Genomic DNA, 16,801 nt, shown 5'->3' with positions numbered 1-16,801 from the left:
CATATGAGCGTTGTATTGTAAAAATAATTAGTTTGAAAATATCAATAGATAATTTTCTATAACATCACAAAGGTAAGCTGCTTTTTGCTGGCACCAGCCCCAATAAATACATTATAACATCTGGCAGTAGGGACAGTTTAATATCGTGACAACCCTAAATCTGGGTCAGTCGCTAAACATCAGTGGAGGCAGAAGGTGTCAGGAAGGGGGACATTCTCAGTGTAACCCTGAGGAGTTTTACTGCAGCAGCAGGTCCATTGCATGCTCATCCCGGTCGCAAGTTTAGAAACTATACGCTTGCTAAGGGAAAACCACGCCCCGCACTCATTTTGAAGCTTGTGATTGGCTGAACCGGAGGTAGGGAGCGCTCCATTGTAGTCACTTGGACCGCGGAGGAGGTGAATAGAATGCGTTTATCGTGGGCTTGCCCAGGCCTTACGGCCTGGGCATAAATATAACGATTGCATTCACCACGGCTTCGTAACTGGCCCGCTCTTTGCGGGCACTCGCGCCTGCGGCGCTCGGGCGCGAAGAGCAGGACCAAGGACCGCTGGCCTTCGCGCCGCTTGCAATGTCGTGGACAATAACTGCCGACGCTGTAGAAAACGAGCGCTCCTTCCCTTAGCAAGCGTATAGAGTTTCTAAACTCGCATCCCGGTCCCTACCTCACCTCTAACAGTAAGTCTACTCAGGGGTGTCGCACCAAATTCTGGGCCCTGGGTACAAGGATTCACTGCGGGCCCCCCATGAATGTTCTTCATAGGGGGAGGGGGTTTAACCCATTTATTATTACGCATTATGTTGTGCTTTAACTATTGAAAAATAGCAGATATACAAGCTCATAGTGCAGCGCTGCGAGCTTGTATATCTGCTATTTTAGAAAAATTGTGAGTCTTTGAATATTTCAAATCCTTCTATGGTTTTTTGAAAGACGTATGTTTGCTCAAACCTTTTCATGTCAAGGACCCCCAAAATGATAGATATTTGGGCGTGGACCCCCATCTCAAAATATTTAGTTCCGGGGACCCCACAGAAGCTAAATTTGAGTTACAAATGTAAGCTTAAAAAATACATATATTCAAAGATTTGCACACACGACTTTAAAAAAATAGCAGATCTACAAGCTCGCAGCGTGGCACTCGGTGCGATAAGATAACAGTAGATCTGCTATTTTAGTATAAAATAGTTAAGGGCCCCTCCACCTTGGGCCCTGGTAACTCAGTCCCACTTTTCCCCCCCCCCCCTTGTGACGCCCCTGGGTCCATTGCATGCCATCCCTGTCCCTCCCTCTGCCTCTAACAGTGTGTCTCTACTCCCCTGCAGATGAGGGTCCTCCCTGCACATGTCCCCTGTGTGCGTCGGACTGGAGCAGCTGCGTGCCTCACAGCGAGGGGCTCCAGCTGTCCCGGGACCTGGGGGCCACCTACCTGAGCTGCCCTCGCTCAACCACGTCTTCGTGGGACGCTACTTCGGCAGCGTGGTGAGTCAGTGCGGGCCCGCGACCCCCAAAATAATCATATTTTAACTGGGAACTCAACACATTAAGTCATCTGAGGACCCCACAAAATAATTTGGGGACCCCCCTGGGGGTCCTGACCCACAAGTTAAGGTAGAGCCTGCACACCATTTTATTAACGCAGCAACCTTTTGGACCTCACAGGGTTTTGGTCAGGTGTTCAGGTTTATTAATAAAATAAATCCCTTGCCTGGAGAATTGTGTACGGCAGTGGTTTTCAACCCTTTTCATGTCAGGGTCCATTATTTATTCAGCATTTGAGCCGCGGACCACCGTTCAATGAGATTCAGCCTCTCAGACACAAGACTTTGCACAATTCCATGCTGTGTTGATGTTGGCACCAGGCCAACGTTGATCTAGCCCCATATAGAACCTCACCCGTCGCTGCGTCCTGTTGTGCTCCGAGATGAGGTCCTAGAAACATGGCCGCTGGAATCGGGCGACAGCCTCCACATCACAGTTGGGAAACACACAAAACGAAATTTTGTCTAAAAAGTAACGGCAGTTCCGAGCTCCCAGACTGTGAAAACCTCACCTCGGTACATAAAACATGAACTGCGGCATGAAACAACCCCTTAAAATCGCTAGTTTTGTCAGCCGGTAATGTTTACAAGCCTGGAAGTTGCAGCCGGAATGGCAGCATTAGCGCCCTCTCTGGTCGAACGTAGCCCCAACCGTCGCTGCATTCGAACAGACATTCGACCAGAGAGGGCCCTAATGCTGCCATTGCGGCTGACAAAACTAGTGATTTTAAGGGGTTGTTTCATGCCGCAGTTCATGTTTTATGTACCGAGCAGAGATTGCGTTAGACCGGGAATTGCCGGATTTGACCGATTTTTTATGGCCAAGACCGAAAAATAAAATTCCTCCCGGACATCCTGACCGATTGAAAAACCAATGGTCATTTATTATTATCGCTGTCTGCTCCTCTGCGCAGGCTGCCTGCCTCTCACTCTCTCTCTCTCTCTCTCTCTCTCTCTCTCTCTTCTCTCTCTTTCTCTCTCTCTCTCTCTCTCTCTTTCTCTCTCTCTCTCTCTCTCTCTCTTTCTCTCTCTCTCTCGCTCGCTTGCCCGCGCACTCCCCCGTTCTCTCTCTCTCTTTCTCTCTCTCTCGCTCGCTCATTTCAGTGTCAGTTTGCGATGCACGCACAGCATGTAAAGCCATGGGAATTAAGGAATGCACGCACGGTCAGCAATCAACCCATAAACAAACATTATACACTTGATTGAAGTTATGAGGAGAGGAGATGGAGTGGAGACAGTAGGAAGACCAAAGCCTTTTCAACTCTCCCAAAGTTGCATAACATGCGCATGGACGCACTGTCACCACTCGACAGTGAGTATTGGATTAATTGCTGGCCAGATGAATCTATCAACCTTTTCATTATTCTGAAGTCAAGACATGGTATTGTATTGTTGGCATGAAACATGATGCAACAGAAAGACGTTGTTGTGAAAGCAGTGTGCGTGTGCCACATGCAGACAGCCTGCGCGAACAGCGCGATTAGTCCAATATAATTAATTCCCTTATGCAAGATTGAAGCGTTTTTTTCTTTTTAGCCTATACTTTTTCATTCAATTCGTTTTCAGTCCCAACTACAGTAGGCCTAATACTTTAACTGTTGCTATTGGCTGTTTGTGCACCTGCTTGTAATGTATGCATTAAAATGATTATGTCCGGTATATTCTTCAGATGTCCGGTAAATTTTAATCATGCCGGTCACGGTGACCGGCAGTTAAAAATCCTAGCGCAATCACTGGTACCGAGGTGAGGTTTTCACAGTCTGGGAGCTCGGAACTGCCGTTACTTTTTAGACAAAATTTCGTTTTGTGTGTTTCCCAACTGTGATGTGGAGGCTGTCGCCCGATTCCAGCGGCCATGTTTCTAGGACCTCATCTCGGAGCACAACAGGATGCAGCGACGGGTGAGGTTCTATATGGGGCTAACGTTGATCTAAATATCCTTCTACATTCTCCAATTGTGTAGACATCTTGTAAATCAGGGGTCTTCAACAGGGGTCCGCGACCCCTAGGGGGTCCGCGGAGGTACTGCAGGGGGTCCACGAAATTATTGCTTAAAAAAAATCAAAAAAATCAAAAAATGTTTTTTTTTGTTTTTAGTTTTTTTTCACATTTATGTTAAAAAATAAATCATGATTCTATCCATTTTGAATAGATTGAATACATGATTACTACGCAATTGACAGATTGTTGATATTATTGTCATTGGTTCTCAGTTAATAAGTAGTATGTTTAGAAATGGTAGTGGTACGGCCCACCCTGCTCGCTGTAACTTGTACATGTTTAAAATAAAAAATATTTCGTAGCCCCGACCCCCCCACCCTACGAGGTGGTAGGGGGTCCCTGCTCCATCTCCCCATCAGTTTGGGGGTCCCCGGCCTGAAAACGTTGAAGACCCCTGTTTTAAATTAACACAAAGCTCGCCATCACGTCACCAAAACAATACACTATTCTCTGCCAACGCTTTTTAATATAATATTGACCTCATTCTGGCATGTGAGCTGCGCGTGCACATGGTGTGCGCAGCCACCCCAGTTCCTGGCCGCACTATGTGTGTTCTTTCGTCCGGGGAAAACATAATCCATATGGTAAAATCTATGATCCACCGAGAGAGAGCGGCGGCGGTCACGCGATGCAGGAGAAAGTAGGAAAAAAAGGCAGAAAAAGCCAACTTGAGAGAAGGTCTGAATGAGGAAGTGAAACTTGGTCACATTGCGGCCGCATTGCACCATGGGATATGGAGTTTCTTAGCTCACCAGCGGCTGCGAGAGCAGGTAAACCTGGTTACCACCTGGAACCCCCCCTAAGGACCACTGGTGGTCCCCGGACCACTGGTGTACTGGCCTCTACCTCCTTTCATATCAGTTCTATTTGCCCAGCACCCCCGACCGCCGATGTGCGTGTAAATAAGTATGTTTTGAAGTGTGATAAGTTATGACATCAGTAGGGCATAAAAAACACACCATCAATCATGTGTTTTCTTTGTGGCGGTGCTAGTGATCAGTTATCACCTTGTGGCGGTGCTAGTGATCAGTTATCACCTTGTGGCGGTGCTAGTGATCAGTTATCACCTTGTGGCGGTGCTAGTGATCAGTTATAGTGTATATATATGTATGTATGTGAAAGGAGGTAGAGATCTACCTCCTTTCATATTGAATTGAATTAGCCTTTATTGTCTCCGAGGAGAAATTTGTCTTGGGCAATGGAGGTACAGCGTACAAAAATACAAAAAGTACAAAAACCACATACCAAAGACATACATACATACATATATACTAGCCCTTACCCGTTCAAAGATATGAGCTCCAAAATGATGTGCAGTGTGTGGGTTATGGGATGTGCACTGTGCATACAGTATATGAGGGATGGAAAGTAACTTTAACTGGTGCTTGCATGATAATATGTAGGAGCATCAATGTAAGAAATATCCGTTTCATTTAATGGCTACCCCCCCCCCCCCCGCCTGCGCACACACCCGCCTGCCTGCACACACACACACACACACACACACACACACACACACACACACACACACACACACACACACACACACACACACACACACACACACACACACACACACACACACACACACACACACACACACACACACACACACACACACACACACACACACACACACACAGAGAGAGCTGGTTAAACATGTTGCCTCATGCTAGATGCAGAATAGATGTGCCTCATGCTAGATGCAGAATAGATAGTAGATACACCATAAAAATGCTAATATACAGTATATGATTTGTGAAAGTGACAAACGGGCTTCACAGTTATGTTAGGTGTGTTCATATGCTAATGGTGATGCGATTTCAGATCAATTGCTCCAGCCACTGAGGAGAAACGCTGTTTCAGACAGACAGACAGACAGACAGACAGACAGACAGACAGACAGACAGACAGACAGACAGACAGACAGACAGACAGACAGACAGACAGACAGACAGACAGACAGACAGACAGACACTCACTCACTCACTCACTCACTCAGACATTCGCAAAATTATAGTATAGATATACACCTAAAATTCATCCCGCACCCATCATGACACCCCAGTGTACGATATATCAACAGCCTGTGGTCCAGCACACAGATTCCCCCCCCCCCTTTTTTTTTGATGTGCTTATTGAGCACTTCGATTGACTATATCAGTTCTATTGGCCCTGCACCCCCGTCGATGTGCGTGTAAATAAGTATGTTTTGAAGTGTGATAAGTTATGACATCAGTAGGGCATAAAAAACACACCATCAATCATGTGTTTTCTTTGTGGCGGTGCTAGTGATCAGTTATCACCTTGTGGCGGTGCTAGTGATCAGTTATCACCTTCTCACAGCAGATATTGATTATTGTATGAATGTTGCAAGCTGCGGCTGCTGTTGTTGTTGTGGAGCAGGGGAGTCCAAACTTGGTCACATAACAAATAGTCCATACCAGATGTCGGTATCCCAAAGGTGGCAAAGGTTACCGTGCATTTTTGAAAAGCTCTATATCTGTTGATCAGGGGTCTTCAACGTTTTCAGAGAGATGAAGCAGGGACCCCCACAACCTGTTCATAGAGAGATGAAGCAGGGACCCCCACAACCTGTTCATAGAGAGATGAAGCAGGGACCCCCACAACCTGTTCATAGATAGAGAGAGATGAAGCAGGGACCCCCACAACCTGTTCATAGATTCCATATAGTTTCATTGTTTGACAGCACAATCATCAGTGTATTTTGGATTCATGTCAATTTGTGTTTTCAGATATTTAACCACTTGAACCGTCAATAATTAATAAACTTTACCTTTCACTCTGCTTAATCTGCTCTTTTTCCCCTCTACACCAAATTTCTTTGCCAAAAATATCCGATATACAAGCCGATATACAAGCTCACAACGCCTCGCAGTGCGAGGCTATATTTGGCTAAAGTTCTCAGAATATGGACGCTATGGTTAATATAAAAAAGGAGAAAAAAAGGTTTCTATCACAGATAGATTTGGAGGACCCCCTGTAGTAACTCTGAGAACCCCATAGGGGTCCCGGACCCCCTTTTGAAGAACCCTGCTGTAGATTATATTTTGGTATGATAACCCTTTCTGAGACACAGCTAAATTGGTGTTATCAGCCGCTAGAGTTGGTGTCCCATTAACTTTACTATACAGGGGGAAGTAGCATATGAAGGGTCAAACTAGGGGTTCTTAGTACAGATGCTTGCAATGGATTCAGAATCATGAAAAACCCCTAGTTCGACCCCTCATATGCTACTTAAAGCAGATTAATGTTTTGCTTTTTTTCCCTGTATAGTAAAATCATCATCAATATTTAAAATCAATGGTCTTTTGTCAGGTGTTTGCTCTGAATATAACACACATAACTCACATTACCAAATGTAACCAAAAAAACATCAAAACAGCTTTTCTTTGACCCCTTCAGAATGAGACAATAGGGAATGCGGTCCCATCCTAATTTACAGTAAGTACACTTTAAGACAGAATAAGATATAATAAAGCCATAATAAGAAATAATGTGTTGGTAATTAGAACTAATATGTTTTATTAGACAGAAACAAAGACAGAATAGCAGAAAGAGTGATTACATTCTCTGGCACCGGCACCTGCCGACCGGCAGTTCGACCATCAGTCGTGCTGCATCGCCCGGCGCTAGGACCGGCGGCCGCCGCACGGAGCTGTAAGTAGGACCGGCATCGCTGGTAACTGCCACGGCAGCCACCACCGCACTGACTGCCGATGCAGTGCGACTGCCGTTCGAACTGCCAGTTGTGCGGCGGTATCTGCCGTGGTAGTTCCGCGGCAGGTGCCGGTGCCAGAGAATGTATTCACTCTTTCTGCTATTCTGTCTTTGTTTCTGTCTAATAAAATATATTAGTTCTAATTACCAACACTTTATTTCTTTAAAGTGTACTGTAAATTAGGATGGGACCAGGAATCCTGACACATTAGTTTGTGTTGTAAACTAGTTAAATGTTCCCCGAGCTCCTGAAACCTGTTATGAATATATTTTATAACTTGTCCGTTATAAAAACACTAGACCTTACCCGTTCAAAGATATGTGCTCCAAAATATGTGTGGGTTGTGGGGAAAGTTACTGTAACTGGTGCGTGCGTGAGAATATGTGGGAGCATCATAATGTAAGGAGCAGCCCATGGAGGAGTGTATATTTATGATGGATACAAATAATTTAACAGCAAAATTAGGTGAATAGAGGTATGGGGATGTATGCACTTACTCCACATAGTTTTTCCATACCCGTTGAAAGATGACCCGGTGCATGCATGACCCATGCATGCAGAGAGAGAGAGAGAGAGAGAGAGAGAGAGAGAGAGAGAGAGAGAGAGAGAGAGAGAGAGAGAGAGTGTGTCTCTTCACTGCAACATTCCTAACTGTGAGAGAGGTGTGTGTGGGGCTATGGGATCCCATGGCCTGGAGGAACGGACCGTAACCCTGACAACAGGCTGAGCTGAACAGGCTGTGCTGTACAGAAGTGGTGAAGAAACGCGAATAAATATCTTGAATTTGGTAAAAATGGAAATCGGGCTCGGTCACCGTCAGTATAATGCTAATGGCCAATGTCATGTGAAAATTGGGATCAGTTGTTGAAGAGATAAAGGTGGAAATGCATTTTGTGACTGACAGTACTACTGACCTCTCTCTAAAATTATAGTATGGATAGAGGCTCTACGAGCATCAATGACTGTTGCACTCTGGTATTTATTCCTGCAAAGCCTTTTCTGCAGATGTGTTTCTCATTCAACAAGCTTGTATTGCTGTGCACTGCAAGCTTTTTGTCAAATAAATATTTAACGGAGGACAAGCGCCAAACTAATGGGATTTCAGTGTTGCTCTTAGTAGTATGGAGGAGTAAGAGGACACAAGGGGGCAAGGAAAGGAGGCCATTTTTGGATATATTGAGAAGATTGGCGCGTAACTGAAGTGTATATCAGGGGTCTTCAACGTTTTCAGGCCAAGGACCCCTTAGTTGAGAGAGAGATGAAGCAGGGACCCCACAACCTTTTCCTAGATTCCATATAGTTTAATCGTTTGACAGCACAATCCTCAGTGTATTTTGGATTCATGTCAATTATTGTTTGTTTTCAGATATTTAACCACTTGTCTTGAACCGTCAATAAACTTGTCCTTTCACCCTGTACTTAGTCAGCTCTTTTTCCCCTCTACACCAAAGCTCTTTGCCGAAAATAGCCGATCTATTGCTATTTTTGGCTAAAGTTCTCAGAATATGGACGCTAGGGTTCAAGTGGTTAATATAAAAAAGGAGAAAAAAAGTTTCTATCACACAAAGATTTGGAGGACCCCCTGTAGTAACTCTGAGGACCCCCTAGGGGTCCCGGACCCCCTGTTGAAGACTCTTGCGGTATATGGTGATACTGATATGTGTGTGTGTGTGTGTGTGTGTGTGTAGCTGGAGTACTTCATGATTCAGTGTCTGAAGCAGAAAGCCAAGGAGAGGCCGGAGAAGAGGAGAGTGAGTAAACCAACTGAACCTCGCCCGCCCCACCTGGAACAACCAGGTCAGAGGTCATATAGAATGTTATCTGATATGTACTGTTATTATTACCTATGGTTATACGTACTGTATATCACTGGCTCCCAAGCACTGGGTCGGGACACATTTTTATGGGTCCCTTAATTTTTGTTTCATTCATTTTGTTTTTATAATTATTATTTCACATTTTTCATGGATTAACTAATGCATTTCTTCTTCAGTAATTTCATGAAGAAATCTAAGAAAAATCTAAGAAATTCCATAAATTAGAACGCAAATGTTTAAGAAGTAGTGAAAATAGCCAGTCTACAAGTTCACAACATGGCGCTATTTTCAATAGTTGTGGTCCTGGGTAAACATCTAATTTAAAGCCTAAAAGGTTTGGGAACCGATGCTGTAATATGACACCACATGATACCAATGCTGCTGTAATATGACACCACATGATACCAATGCTGCTCTTCCTGTTTCTGCGTCAAGCCCTCCTCAACGTGTCTGCTGTGCGTAGATCTATGAATTAAAAGTACCAGACGGACTTTGGAGCGCCGGCTGTTACTTTCTGACTGTGAACTGAAGCTCCCGCCAAACTGCATTCCATACAGACTGAGAAGGATGGTTTTGTCAGGAATGAGTAACGGGCCAACGGACCCAAAAGCAGACTGACTGGCAGGAATGTTCAACTGAAATGATTTATTTAACTAAGTAGACAGAATCAACAATCTCCACAAGCGAATCTTTTGAACGGCTCTTTGAAGTGAACGATGGGATTTGGTTCGCGGAGTAGGGAGCCGTTCATTCGGCTCGCGGCGCAGCGATGCGCGGCGCGGCGATGTGCAACCATCCAAGGAAGGTTAGGCAGGAACAGACAACACCCGGAAGTTGGCACACCATGGGACGCCGCCATGACACTTTTGGGTGGCGGAAGTGACGAAGTGCTCATAGACGCTAATGTTATTTTGGGTGGCCAAAGTGTCATGGCGGATGGCCAATTGGCCATGGAGCCTAAAATGACGTTGGTGTCCATTCCTTCTTTGATCTTCCTTGCAACCATCTAGGAAGCAAATTAGACACTACAGTTTGATTTGATCATAGCTTAGTCAATTATTAAGCGATTTCTATAATTAAAACGTCTCCATATTGCTTGGGAAGTCCACTTCCATGACAAATGACTGTATTATGTCCCTGTAAATATTTAAATGTTCGCTATTTTAAAATAGCCGTACAAGCTCACATGCCCACCCACATTGTGCCAGCCAGGCCTAGCCAGTTGGTAAATCCTGGCTATATACGCCGCTAGGGAGGAGCGAGTTCATTGTTGCCTGCTTGCATGAATAACATTAGTCAAGGTAGCTTAATTTACACACACGTTTTATAAAAAGGGTAAATACAAAATTGTGCTCTCAACTGTCAGCAGAGGAATGTGGTGCCACCTTGTGGATTCATGTTTCAATGAATGCTTCTTAAAAATATATAAATATGCAATGAGCCAAAAGAGCCAAATGAGCCAGTCTTTTGAACGGCTCTTTTAAGTGAGCCAGATCCATGGCTCTGGCTCACTTCAAAGAGCCATACATTGCATCTCTACAATCTATATCCACGAGTTTCCTACGCCCCATAGTGCATTGCGCAGACGTCTGCACCGATCTTCCGCCGCCGATTTACAAGCTCACAACGGGTTGCATCTGCGACGCGACGTGAGCTTGTATGTCTGCTGTTAAACCCGGAAGTTTGGTCCTGATAGTCTCCAGTAAACTCCCGCGGAAACTTGTGGATACAGGACGTATATAGACAGGGGGGTAACTAACTATGCACAGGTGAACTCAAAGAGAAATCAACGCTAGGATTGGCTGAGGGACAAACTGGATGCAGGTGGAGAACATAACTAATCAAGGGGAGGCGAGACAAGGCAGGTAAACAGAACTACAGGGGCTGACAGGAAGACACAGAACATACTACAAAATAAGATACAGAACACCAAGATAAAACAGTAACAGAAACCAAAACCAAACAGAAGAGTAAACCTCGACAAAGAACAGAACAACAGAACAGATACTGATGGGACAGAAGAGAACACTTTAAGAAGGCAGGGGTTCCCAAACCTTTAAATCCGAGGCACCCCTACATTATAGTTTTCACTCCCAGCACCTTATATTTATAGCATATCGTCGTTGTCGGGTGGAAACCTTTTCGTTCGTTTTGTATTTATCATCTATAAAATGTACTAAACTAGTGAAAACAGCAGATCTACAAGCACACAACGCCTTGCATCGCGAGGCGTTGTGTGCTTGTAGATCGGCTGTTTTCACTAGTTTTGTGCGACAGTCTTGTATGATGAAGCAGGGCTTTGCTTTACCAAAAGACGTACACATTTGAAACTTGGAGATACGAGGTTTCTGCCCGACAGTGATGATATTTTAGTGATTATGTTGCGAGGAAAACGTTGAGATAATAGCCATTTTGGTTAGAACTGACTGAAAATAACTTTGTACTTCAAGTTTAAATCTTTTTTCAAGTGTCCAAATAAATTCCAAATATTATCAAATTATCTCGCGGCACCCGTGGACTGCTGTCACGGCACCCCAGGGTGCCCAGTCAATGTCCAAAGTCTATGAATATACTGAATGACAGAAACGTAACATTATAAGTCCAAAGCATAATACGGACAGTAGTCAGAAACGTATCATTATAGTCCAAAACACAAAGTGGACAATCAATGTCCCAGTAGCGTAGCGACCCCCGCCGGGCCCCCCGCCGGGCCCCCCCCACCGGGCCCCCCCCACCGGGCCCCCCACCGGGCCCCCCACCGGGCCCCCCAGCGCAGCACAGCACAGCGGCTGCCAACACAATAAATACAGTAGGCAACAGCGGCCATCAGAACACAATATAACAGTATAAATCAGGGGTCTTCAACGTTTTCAGGCCAAGGACCCCTTAGTTGAGAGAGAGATGAAGCAGGGACCCCCACAACCTGTTCATAGATTCTATATAGTTTCATTTTGACAGCACAATCATCAGTGTATTTTGGATTCATGTCAATTTGTGTTTTCAGGTATTTAACCACTTGAGCCGTCATTACCTAATAAACTTGACCTTTCACTCTGTACTTAGTCTGTCCTTTTCCCCTCTACAACAAACCTCTTTGCCGAAAATAGCCGATCTACAAGCTCACAAGCTTGTAGATCTGCCATTTTTGGCTAAAGTTCTCATAATATGGACACTAGGGTTCAATGGTTAATATAAAAAGCATTGGAAGATTTGGAGGACCCCCTGTAGTAACTCTGTCTGAGGACCCCCTGTTGAAGACCCCTGGTATAAATGCTATTAATTACCTTGTTCCTAATCCTCCTCTGAGTCATGGACTGATCAACAATAACCTACTTGCTTCTGTAGCCTACAACTCTTTTTCTTTTTTAATTGGGTGGCGGGCCCACCAAAGAAATCAGATATTAGTTTCAGAGCCATTCTGTAAAAAACTACCATAACAGCCCTGAACACTAAACAGATGGCAGAGAGAAGATTCTTAATGCTACCTCTAAAAGTAAACAGGAAACAGCTGTCCTCAAGCAACTGATCTGATTGAGCAATCAGTCAAGAGAGGCAATAGAGTGTCTTCTCCATCCGGTAGTCATTTCAAAATAAACGTTTTTTTATTTATTTAAGAATTTGTATTATTATTATTATATATTTTTTTTTATATTATATATTTTACCGGAGCGGTGGCGGGCCTCCTTCTCCCCCGCGGGCCCTAATGCGACTGCATTGGCTGCTTCACCTATAGCTACGCACCTGCGCCTATAGCTACGCCCCTGCGCCTATAGCTACGCCCCTGCGCCTATAGCTACGCCCCTGTGCCTATAGCTACACCCCTGCGCGGCGCGGACGTGACACGTTTTTTTGTTTTCTAAATGGGCCAATCATGCCAGACCACTGGCTTCTCTTTGTGCTACCAGCAAAGATCCTCCCCAGAAAATCCTGTTACCAAATTGACTCAGAATATTTGATATCGGCGCCGTGTGGCTTAAAGTGTTTCCATGTGCAACACATTGTGAATAATTGGATCAAGAGCATTCATTATCGAATGGGTTTTCCAGGAAAACAGCAACTGAACAGATCTTAATGTGTGTCACATGAAAGATTATCTTCATTTCATAATATGCTCGGATGGATTTTTAACCTTTATATCCAGAGCAAGGTTTAGCCAAGCGTATGCACGCACGCACGCACGCACGCACGCACGCACGCACGCACGCACGCACGCACGCACGCACGCACACACACACACACACACCTCTCTCTCTCTCTCTCTCTCTCTTATTTGTGCTGTCACTCACAAACACAGTCTTCCCCTGCTGAGCAGTGAACTGCAAGAGAAGGTCTGACCTGTGAAACTGGTGTACAAGAGGGGTTAAATAGACACTGACTAGACATGATTGGCTGAAAGACTAACAACACACAGGTGGTGAACATAACTAATCAGTGAGGTGTGACAAGACAGGAAACACTAGGACATCAATTTCAATTTCAATTCAAAGGAGCTTTATTGGCATGAGAAAACATACGTTTACATTGCCAAATCAAGTATCACAAGTACAATAAAAACAGTTGAAAATGGGGAACATATATACATTGGGAGGATACAGCATTGTGTAAACAGAGCTATGTCGCATTGTGACATTTTATACAGGGTATATACAGGGTATATACCCTGTATATACCCTGTATATACCCTGTATATACCCTGTATATACAGGGTATGCTGTTATTTGGAACAAATAGCATTATTTTTTCTCAAAATGCATTTGAAGGTATCAGCTCTGTTTCATACTGTATGTACAGTAGGTCTAGATGTATGTGCAGTAGGTCTAGATGTTTCATACTGTATGTGCAGTAGGTCTAGATGTTTCATACTGTATGTACAGTAGGTCTAGATGTTTCATACTGTATGTGCAGTAGGTCTAGATGTATGTGCAGTAGGTCTAGATGTTTCATACTGTATGTGCAGTAGGTCTAGATGTTTCATACTGTATGTACAGTAGGTCTAGATGTTTCATACTGTATGTGCAGTAGGTCTAGATGTTTCATACTGTATGTACAGTAGGTCTAGATGTTTCATACTGTATGTGCAGTAGGTCTAGATGTTTCATACTGTATGTGCAGTAGGTCTAGATGTTTCATACTGTATGTGCAGTAGGTCTAGATGTTTCATACTGTATGTGCAGTAGGTCTAGATGTTTCATACTGTATGTGCAGTAGGTCTAGATGTTTCATACTGTATGTGCAGTAGGTCTAGATGTTTCATACTGTATGTGCAGTAGGTCTAGATGTTTCATACTGTATGTACAGTAGGTCTAGATGTTTCATACTGTATGTGCAGTAGGTCTAGATGTTTCATACTGTATGTACAGTAGGTCTAGATGTTTCATACTGTATGTACAGTAGGTCTAGATGTTTCATACTGTATGTGCAGTAGGTCTAGATGTTTCATACTGTATGTACAGTAGGTCTAGATGTTTCATACTGTATGTACAGTAGGTCTAGATGTTTCATACTGTATGTGCAGTAGGTCTAGATGTATGTGCAGTAGGTCTAGATGTTTCATACTGTATGTGCAGTAGGTCTAGATGTTTCATACTGTATGTGCAGTAGGTCTAGATGTTTCATACTGTATGTGCAGTAGGTCTAGATGTTTCATACTGTATGTACAGTAGGTCTAGATGTTTCATACTGTATGTGCAGTAGGTCTAGATGTTTCATACTGTATGTGCAGTAGGTCTAGATGTTTCATACTGTATGTACAGTAGGTCTAGATGTTTCATACTGTGTGTGCAGTAAGTCTAGATGTTTCATACTGTATGTGCAGTAGGTCTAGATGTTTCATACTGTATGTGCAGTAGATGTTTCATACTGTATGTGCAGTAGGTCTAGATGTATGTGCAGTAGGTCTAGATGTTTCATACTGTATGTACAGTAGGTCTAGATGTTTCATACTGTATGTGCAGTAGGTCTAGATGTTTCATACTGTATGTACAGTAGGTCTAGATGTTTCATACTGTATGTACAGTAGGTCTAGATGTTTCATACTGTATGTACAGTAGGTCTAGATGTTTCATACTGTATGTGCAGTAGGTCTAGATGTTTCATACTGTATGTACAGTAGGTCTAGATGTTTCATACTGTATGTGCAGTAGGTCTAGATGTTTCATACTGTATGTGCAGTAGGTCTAGATGTTTCATACTGTATGTACAGTAGGTCTAGATGTTTCATACTGTATGTACAGTAGGTCTAGATGTTTCATACTGTATGTGCAGTAGGTCTAGATGTTTCATACTGTATGTACAGTAGGTCTAGATGTTTCATACTCTATGTACAGTAGGTCTAGATGTTTCATACTCTATGTACAGTAGGTCTAGATGTTTCATACTGTATGTGCAGTAGGTCTAGATGTTTCATACTGTATGTGCAGTAGGTCTAGATGTTTCATACTGTATGTACAGTAGGTCTAGATGTTTCATACTGTATGTGCAGTAGGTCTAGATGTTTCATACTGTATGTACAGTAGGTCTAGATGTTTCATACTGTATGTACAGTAGGTCTAGATGTTTCATACTCTATGTACAGTAGGTCTAGATGTTTCATACTGTATGTGCAGTAGGTCTAGATGTTTCATACTGTATGTACAGTAGGTCTAGATGTTTCATACTGTATGTACAGTAGGTCTAGATGTTTCATACTCTATGTACAGTAGGTCTAGATGTTTCATACTGTATGTACAGTAGGTCTAGATGTTTCATACTGTATGTGCAGTAGGTCTAGATGTTTCATACTGTATGTGCAGCAGGTCTAGATGTTTCATACTGTATGTACAGTAGGTCTAGATGTTTCATACTGTATGTGCAGTAGGTCTAGATGTTTCATACTGTATGTGCAGCAGGTCTAGATGTTTCATACTGTATGTACAGTAGGTCTAGATGTTTCATACTGTATGCAGTAGGTCTAGATGTTTCATACTGTATGTGCAGTAGGTCTAGATGTTTCATACTGTATGTACAGTAGGTCTAGATGTTTCATACTGTATGTACAGTAGGTCTAGATGTTTCATACTGTATGTGCAGCAGGTCTAGATGTTTCATACTGTATGTGCAGTAGGTCTAGATGTTTCATACTGTATGTGCAGTAGGTCTAGATGTCAATCCATGGTTTGTAGTCCTTAGGGTGGTTGTGTTTCTAGCCTTCTTTTGTCGCAACCGTTCACAAATCTTGCTGCTGTGTTCGAACATTGTTGTATTTCTCCCAGCAGGTATGGGAGTTTTTCATCATTGAAACTTCGGGTGTGTGTGATCTGTGGGAAGTATGTGTCTCTGATGTCTTGGTATAGTGGGCAACTGGTTAGATAGAAAGTGTAGCTCTGTTTCCACCACATTTTGTGTGCAGCGGGTGCATAGTCTATCTTCCCTTGGGAGCGGGGTCTGTCTGTGTCGGCCTTTCTCTATTGCAAGGCTGTGTTCGCTGAGTCTGTACCTAGTCAAGGCTTTCCTAAGTTTTGGGTCGTTTACTGTGCTCAGATATTCTGCTAATGTATATTCTCTTTTTAGTGCCAGATAGGATTCCATTTTGCTTTGGTTTTGGGTTTTCTCTTTCCAGTATATTAGGTAGCTTTCTTTTCGTTTTCTTATAATCTGGTTTGGTCCAAAGTGTTTTCCGTTTGGTAGTTGAGCTACTGTTTATGCAGTGGGCCAGCTGGCTGAG

At 43.6% G+C, this 16,801-nt stretch overlaps 1 protein-coding gene across 1 annotated transcript in view; it reads left to right on the top strand.

Annotated features, from left to right (window-relative positions):
* rhobtb3 (Rho related BTB domain containing 3) overlaps positions 1-16,801 on the top strand; it is a gene marked incomplete at its 5' end in the record, with an annotated part of 135,028 nt that overhangs the window by 24,326 nt on the left and 93,901 nt on the right. Inside the window, 3 exon segments of the mRNA XM_080728392.1 lie at positions 1,324-1,425; positions 1,428-1,480; positions 8,971-9,079. Coding sequence (XP_080584518.1) covers positions 1,324-1,425; positions 1,428-1,480; positions 8,971-9,079 — 264 coding nt within the window.

The sequence above is a fragment of the Nannobrachium achirus genome (assembly GCF_963921795.1).
Source record: "Nannobrachium achirus genome assembly, chromosome: 6".
In the NCBI taxonomy this organism is placed as follows: Eukaryota; Metazoa; Chordata; class Actinopteri; order Myctophiformes; family Myctophidae; genus Nannobrachium; species Nannobrachium achirus.
The sequence above is the reverse complement of the archived record's forward strand: the minus strand, read 5'-3'. Positions and strand labels throughout refer to the sequence as shown.